The sequence below is a fragment of the Protomyctophum parallelum genome (genome assembly GCF_964188405.1).
Source record: "Protomyctophum parallelum genome assembly, chromosome: 3".
In the NCBI taxonomy this organism is placed as follows: domain Eukaryota; kingdom Metazoa; phylum Chordata; class Actinopteri; order Myctophiformes; family Myctophidae; genus Protomyctophum; species Protomyctophum parallelum.
Window position 1 is genome coordinate 57,367,684 of NC_139698.1, and position 8,460 is coordinate 57,376,143.

The following is an 8,460-nucleotide window of genomic DNA, read 5'->3' on the forward strand; positions in this document are numbered from 1 at the left end:
TTTCAGCACAGACAGCCCAAATCCTCGCATGTAGGCCTATGCGCTCATGCAAAACACTGTTTAAATGGCTTAAGCATCTCTTGCAACATTGTTTTTAATTGCGCAATTTTATCTCCTACTAATTTCATATGACACATGTATTCCTTAACATTTTTATTTATTTATTTTTTACATGTAGCCCATATACATTATACATACCTTTTATATAAACATTTTAGGAGTGAATACATATATGTTTAGATGCCTGTGACAGCCTCTCAGCAGTTCAGACAAGGCTGCTCCGCTTGTGTAAAACAGAAAAACAGCGTACGCCAGCTGAAGAGTAGACGTGACTATTTGTCCTACTCAAGTTCAATTTCAAGCTTTGCCGGAAATGTTAAATGCCGAAAATGTCGGTAATTTCGGCGTGCGCCCATATTTTGGCGTACGCACGGTTGATAAATGAGGGCCATAGACTCTAACTTGGTCCGAAACCCTGTCTCTCACTGAACGATCTGCCTGGACAATGTTGAAGATTCTAAAGTGAATGAATGATGAGCTCAGATCCTCCTTGTTTTAAGTGTGCTCTGAGGACCTAAGTGAGGACAGGCAGACTGCTCTGCAGTGCACTGGGCGGTGCCAAACCTGTTTTGCTGTCTTTGTTCTCACCAATGGTCTGAAATCGACATGGATTTAATTTGCACATTGAGCATGGTTGACTGGTTGTAGCTGAAACCTTTACTATATATATATATATATATATATATATAGTAAAGGTTTCAGCTATATATATATATATATATAAAGATTTACTTTAATTAATTGTATTTTGGGTTTGATGGTTCGTTTGGTTTGGTATATTTGGTTTTGGACTTATATGGTACATTTATTTGGTATTGTATTGGTCTTGTTTTGAAATGATTTGATTGATTGTATCACTCACACTGTACTATATTGACTATGAATTAACCATTGTATTGTTGATGGTAATCAATTGATGTATTTAATGCACAGATATTATTGTTAAACTATGAAATCATTGATTTGTAATATTTATTTTCTAATTTAGAGTTTTCACGGTGTTCCAATGAACACAGGGCCTTCTCCGTGGACCTTCCCCTATGGAACGCTCTCCCCAAACACATCCGAGATGCCCCCTCACTTCCTACCTTCAAATCTTCACTGAAAACCCACCGAATTCACAATCGCATTCCCATGCTGATGTGTTTTTAAAAACGTGTTATATGCACTGTTTTATTGGTTTTATTCTTTTAATAGTTTTTTTTCTAATAAAATTGTCCTTTTTTCTTGTCCCCCCCCTGGCCCCAACACATGTAAAGCGTCTTTGAGTGTCATGAAAAGCGCTATATAAATCCCAGATATTATTAAACTGAAATAAACCAAGGATTTAATGTGTGATCAACATGCAAATTATTTAAATCACCTCAATCACTCACTCAGACATTCCGCTGCACAGCTCTACCCTGTTGGATCGGCATTGTGTCATTGTATTGAACTCACACCAAAACCAGCAGTTGTTCACACTTCTGTACCAACTTACCAAGCAAGTCTAGAGTTTTGGTTTAAATCGAATCTACATGTCTATTCAGTGGCTTCTCAAAGCGCAGGTGGGGGTTGAGCATGTTTCTAGTATTTTACAAGGTGGGACCGTGTAAAATGTGTCAATTTTTACAATATGTATACTGATCCTATCCTGAAGAAGGCCAGTAGACCGAAAGCTTGCTAAATAAATACATTGATTGTGCGCAGATATGAGTGTGCGGAGCTTCCCTTTATTTTTCTCATGTTCTCTGTGTTGCTCCAGCACCTCACTTAAGTTTTTTCAGCGGATGAGCGGTGGTTCTTTTTACAATATGTATACTACACTAACGTTGGCTACAAATTGAAACTGTATATCAACTATAAATATAATAATTGATATGGAAATCCCTGAATTCGCCCAAATTGGTGCGTCAGTCATAGTCTACCACATGCCTGACGTAATAGAGTGTACCCCAAATACTGTGACAATGGAATACTGTCATCATTATACCCACAGTGATAACAGCTATTACACATGCATGTTGAGGCAATGATTAGTTTTTAGACATTGTCAGGCAACGCGATTGACTGAGAGGCATAATCTACGTCATGCATTGGTTCTGTACTGTTCAAATTACGTAATACATGCTAGAAAACTAACACAGTAATTCAACTACCCTTAGATTTTAACTTTCCAAATACAGATAACAACCCTATATATATATATATACATATATATATATATATAGGCCATGGCGAGTTACATTAAACCAGATGGAAACATTATTCAAGGGTTAAAGGACATCGCTAACACGCTAAGGATTCACTCCCTCAAAGCGGCATGCGCCTCAAACTCTGGTCACCCCACCTCATGTTGCAGTGCAGCAGAGCTCATGTCAACCCTGTTTTTCTACACTATGCGCTACAAATCCAATGACCCTCGAAACCAATGTAATGACCGCTTCGTCATGTCAAAGGGTCACGCTGCACCAATCCTCTATGGAGCGTGGGCTGAGGCAGGTTAGGTGAAAGAGGCCCGACCTGCTCAACCTGCGCACGCTTGAGTCTGACCTGGAAGGGCACCCGGCACCTAGACTGGCCTTTGCCGATGTGGCTACAGGCTCCTTGGGACAGGGTCTTGGAGCTGCATGTGGGATGGCCTACACTGGGAAATACTTTGACAAATCTAGTTACCGTGTGTACTGCCTGATGGGTGATGGGGAGTGTTCAGAGGGCTCTGTATGGGAGGCCATGGCCTTTGCTTCCTACTACAAGCTGGACAACATGGTGGCCATCATTGATGTCAACCGGCTGGGCTAGAACCTCTGCAGCATAACATGGACACCTGCCGCAAGCGGTGTGAAGCCTTTGGATGGAACACATTATATTGTGGATGGCCATGATGTAGAGGAGCTGTGTGAGGCTTTCTTCCAAGCCAAGCAGGTTAAGGACAAAGACCCAACCCCAAAGACTGTGTGGATGACCTGATCTTTATCAGATCCATAAAGATAGCCTGATGAAGGCCGCATAGGCTGAAACGTTGCTGTTTCCCTATTAAAAGTTGGTTCACTGCATTTGAAGACAGTGTGCGGGTGTTTGTTTTTTCAGTGTGTGTGCAAACACAGAATTTTTTTCCTACACAAACATAAAATGCCATTGACAACGAATGGACAATTTTCAGTATTCGTGCAAACACAAACATTGCGTAACACAAACATTGAAGACAGAGGTGAGGATGCAAATTCTGATTGGCCGGAATGAGATGATTTTACGATGATTATCTCATGCCCCTGGTGTGATTGTTTTTGTCTGGAAGTGTGTGTGTGTGTGTGTGGTGGGTTAAAGCACAACCTTGTGTAATATTACTTAATTATAACACGCTACGGGTAAACTATAGTTTCACCAAGTAAATACAATGGCTGACTACTCAGAATAACAAATTGTGCTGCAAGCCGCAGTGAGCGGTGGAGAAAGGAGAAGAAACATTGGTGAGAGGCAACTTCTGTGTGTAGTTCAGCATGTGTAGTTGTAGTAGCTGTTGCAAATGTATGATAAGAGCACCCCTCTCTTCACACAAGTGTGATTTATTTATTCTGCAAACTGTTAAGTATTCAATCAATCAAAAACCTGACTGCTTAGTTGTGGCCCTATAAGAGAACAATGTAGCAATGGATATTGTTTGCTCTGCAGTTACATGTTGTGATTATATTTTATGCTGCAGTTTGTTATTGGTGATATATAGCTTTACAGCTGGATATGAATTAAAAACTGTAGACTCCAGTTTAATTCATATCCTCTGTAGGACAGAAACAAAGACACCACACGGACTCCATTGAGCGCCACTCTCTATATATCACATGAACAGTGGTAGCCGTTAGCCACCAACTGCCGTATTCATGTTTGAATACGGCCCCCTAAGATCTTCCACTGCTGGCCTGCTCGCTTTGCCTAAAAAGATGGCAACTAAAAAATACGGGAAGCAGCTTTTTGCTTATACGGGCCGTCGGCATGGAACAAACTCCCACTGTACCTTCAACAGGCAGCCTCTGTAGACATTTTTAAAGCACAGCTCAAGACCCACTTCTACACCCTTGCTTTTAATTGATCTTTTATTTTTTTGTTATGTCCTCACTATATTGCATTAGGCTACAGCTTGTTTTTTTTTTTAATGTTTATGCCTTGCTTTTCTTTCATTTTTCTCCATTGCTCTGTAAAGCACTTTGAGCTGCATTTCATGTCATGAAAGGTGCTATACATTTTAGAATTATTGTCTGGTACTTTGCTGGCTATTTTATTGTATTTGTATATGTATGCATTGACCTGAGCAAAACAAATTTCCCTTGTGTATAATAAAGACTCTCTCTCTGAAAGAAACCGTCTCTGGTCAGGAAAGGAACCTCCTTCATTGGGAGGAGCTGTTCAGCCACTAGCACTGATTGGAGGGGAGCTCGTACACACTCAGCCCTCGCTCTCATTCATTGGTTGGGCGCACAGCCGCACATAGACAGTAGCAGTAGAATGTGTGCTGTTGATGTTGAACGTATAAAGGGTCTCGCGCGCCTCTCCACCAGGCACCAGCATATTTCTTTTATATTCAATTCCAGAAATAAACCTACACCAAAATGAGTGGCCGAGGAAAGACCGGAGGAAAGGTCAGGCAGAAGGCTAAGACCCGCTCATCCCGTGCCGGGCTCCAGTTCCCCGTGGGTCGTGTCCACAGGCTGCTGCGTAAAGGCAACTATGGCCAGAGAGTCGGAGCCGGAGCTCCAGTGTACCTCGCTGCGGTGCTCGAGTATCTGACCGCTGAGATCCTGGAGTTGGCTGGAAACGCTGCCCGTGACAACAAGAAGAGTCGTATCATCCCCCGTCACCTCCAGCTGGCCGTCCGCAACGACGAGGAGCTCAACAAACTGCTGGGTGGAGTGACCATCGCTCAGGGCGGTGTGCTGCCCAACATTCAGGCTGTTCTGCTGCCCAAGAAGACTGAGAAAGCCTCTAAGAAATAAATCTGCTTCATTCCTTTAACGAACCCCACAAAGGCTCTTTTAAGAGCCAACCACTCTTTCCATGTAAAGGTTAATTTCCAATGTCTTTGAGGAGCACACTTCATAAATCACTGAATAATAATAAGGCAGACTTTATATTTGTCTTCGTCAACGAGAGGCACCCAGCTGCAGCCTCGCAGACGAGACGTGCTCCGTGAGGGGACCGTGCTCTGAGGGGGGGTGATCCGTGAGGGACCTGAAGTGCGTCCCCCCCCCCCCCCCCGCTTGCACGTGCACGAGCGCACATGCATGCACGCGCAACACCATGCGCGTGCACGACACGCACTTGCTGGTGCGCGCTTAAATGCCGCTTAAATTCAACTCCAAAACTAAATCTACATCAAAATGAGTGGCTGAGGAAAGACCGGATTCACTTCTTGAACTACTGCTAAAGCAACGATGTCTGGAAGAGGGAAGGGAGGAATTTTCTGTCTTTAATTATTTACTACTTTACTACTTACTTACTACTTAATACTTTACTACTGAAAATGTCAGGTTAAGGCAAGGTAGGAAAATGTTTGGTCGCGCTGCTCGCGCAAAAAGCGAGCCCTAGCTATGCCCTAGCTATGGCGTCTTTTGCCTCCCAGTTCGTTAATAACTGGGCAAGGCTTAAGTTCACTGGTGAGGCTGAGCTCCCGACAAGGGAGTTTGTCGGCAAAGAACTTTTGTTCAAATCGAACTTAGTCTGTGCCAAGGACATCTATTCATTTATTGCTTTGCCAAACCGACGTGAGTTTGAGCTATGTTTCTACCAGGAGTCGACACTCCGCCGCTTCCTGGAGCAGTATGAGACTGACAAACTGCGGGATGCATGGATAGACTGGTCCATTGAATCCTCAGTCAATATAGGGACAGTGAACGTTGTGGTGAAGTTCTGGACCGGCCGGGTCTCAGACCATGATGTGGATCTGTACCTAAAACGGTACTGTAACATCAAAGAGCAGCCATACAAGCCAGTCGACGAGTTCGGGATCTGGTATGGTGTACGGAAGTACAAGGTTGAACTCAAACGTGACGAAAAAAAACAACGTTTGTCACTGCCAAGCTCTATTTCCCTGGGCCCATACAACGGGCGGATTTATTACCCTGGGCAGCAGACGCGGTGTTTTGTGTGCAACAGCACGGAGCACCAGGTCCGAGAATGCACGCAGGTGAAGTGCTGGAGATGTGGGACTTTGGGCCACAAAGCCAAAGAATGTTCCAATGACGCTGAATGCAGCCTGTGTGGAGAGAGGGGGCACTCTTTCTTCCAGTGCCCTCAGTCCTACAGCAACAAGGCACGAGCAGAGAGGAAAGAGCGAGCCGAGGAGCAGCAGAACCGAGTCATCGGTCTACTGAGGCGCACCAGACCGCCGCCACCGGCTGACGCCAGCACCCCACTGTCGGCTGACAGTGGGCAGAGCCGCACCGAGCCTGCACTACTGGTGATCCCGGGAGACGAGGTACCGGGGGAGGAGGCAGGTCCGGACTGTGCGGAGGAGGAGATAACGGCGATCCAGCGGCAGGTGACTGGTGAGATGGCAGCGTGTGCTTTCCAACAACAAGCCGCGCCTATGAGAGGAAGAGGAAGAGGACGTGGGAACGGCAGTTTCGCCGCAGCCAACATGAGAGCGGTGGCAGAAAGAGCCAGAGAGGCTACTGCTCCCTGTCTTCCAGAGATCGCAGCAGCGGAGGAGACGGAGGAGGCTGTCAGACAACTAGAGAGGGCTGTCAACGAGCTGCTTCCGGCCTGGTCTGATTCCTCAGGCGTGGGGGATGAGGGGGGGACCGGTGAGCAACAGCAGGAGGAGCGAGGCGATGAGTCCGAGTATGACTCGGCAAGCGACGAGCTGAGTAGTGGCAACTCAAGAAGCAGCGAGATGGCGTTTAGTGGAGGGGAGCTCACCCTCGCTGCTACAGAGGAAGAAACACCGAGAGCTTCACAACAAGTGAGTGCCAAACAGAAGCGACTCACGTCGCCTCTGGCGAATGAACTTGACAAAAGATACAAAAGGAAATGAATGCCTTTACTTAACTTAATATTATAATGTCTACACTCTCTATCGTAACTTGTAACGTGAGAGGTATCAAGTCGATGGAAAATAGAAAGATGAAAATGGACATATTACACAACACTACATATGATATTATATGCGCACAAGAGCTGCGGCTAACTGCTCAGGAGGACATTGCAGACGTAACGTTAAAGTGGGAAAAGGGCACTTCAATTATATCTATTGGCACAGATAAGGCTGATGGTATAGGCATATTTTTTAAGAGTAAAGCTGAAATTATAAGAGCAAGAGAAATTATTCCAGGGAGAATCTTATTAGTAGATTGTTTTTATCAAAACTTAAAAATTAGAATTATAAATGTGTATACTCCTCCGGATGCAGCAACGAAAGTACGAATGTTTAAGAAATTATATGAGTTATTAACAGTTGGTTTTTTTACCATACTATGTGGAGATTTTAATGCATACACCGATGATAACGACAGGATTTCGGCTCAACCCTTGAATGCCCGGGCTCGCAATAGGGAAGGTATTGCTCTTAAAGCAATGAGCGAATCTTGTGGAGTGAGTGACGTTTTTAGGATGTTGCATCCAACTGAGGTCGGCTATACTCGCTTTGACACTAATGTCAAGACGAGGATAGACCGTATATATGTAAATGATGATATTATCCCTATATACTATAAGACACGTGTCTTGGTCAATTCAGATCACCTAGCAGTAGTAGTTCTCTTGAGGTTTGGCAAGACAGAAAAGAAGGGGTTTTGGAAATTAAACGTGAACTGTTTAAATAATAATGATGTGCTTACAGAGTTAAAAAAAGAAGTGGTTATTGCCCAAAGCTTAAATGTCTTGACTAACTCATATGTTGATTTATGGGAAATCACTAAAGATAGACTAAGATACTACTTTAAATACAAATGTAAAAGATTGAATCAAGAGCTAAACGAAATATACAGTATATTAATGGCTGATTATATAAATCTAAAAACTAAGACAAATAAAACGGATGAGGATAAGGATAAACTAACTGAAATGGAATCTGAATTGGCCAAACTAAATGATGTCTCCCAGGGCCTCCGCCTACAGGCAGGCATGGGTGACACAAATGCGTCCAGCAATGCACTTTGTCTTATTAATATGCATAAAAAGAAACTCCAAAGTAAACATGTCAGTGCGATTTTAAATGAAAATGGTGATATGGTAGAAGATGAAAAGAGAAACCGTTAGGAAGCTTTGTGAAAAAATGTACCAGAAAACTACGATTGATGAATATAAATTGCATGCTTTCCTTGATTCCGTTGATTTGAGGGAGGTTGGCCGTAACTCTACGGGTGGGGAAATCACCAATCAGGAGGTGAGGGACGCAATTGTCCAGTTGAGTAAGGGTAAATCCCCAGG

At 43.9% G+C, this 8,460-nt stretch overlaps 1 protein-coding gene across 1 annotated transcript; it reads left to right on the top strand.

The window, feature by feature from the left end:
* Window positions 1-4,643: 4,643 nt before the first annotated feature.
* On the top strand, window positions 4,644-5,027 carry LOC310855745 (histone H2A-like; the record flags this gene model as incomplete). The annotated part of the gene is made up of 1 exon (XM_083760867.1): window positions 4,644-5,027. The coding sequence occupies one exon, from the start codon at window positions 4,644-4,646 to the stop codon at window positions 5,025-5,027; it is 384 nt and encodes a 127-aa protein (XP_083616993.1).
* Between the last annotated feature and the right edge of the window lie 3,433 nt (window positions 5,028-8,460).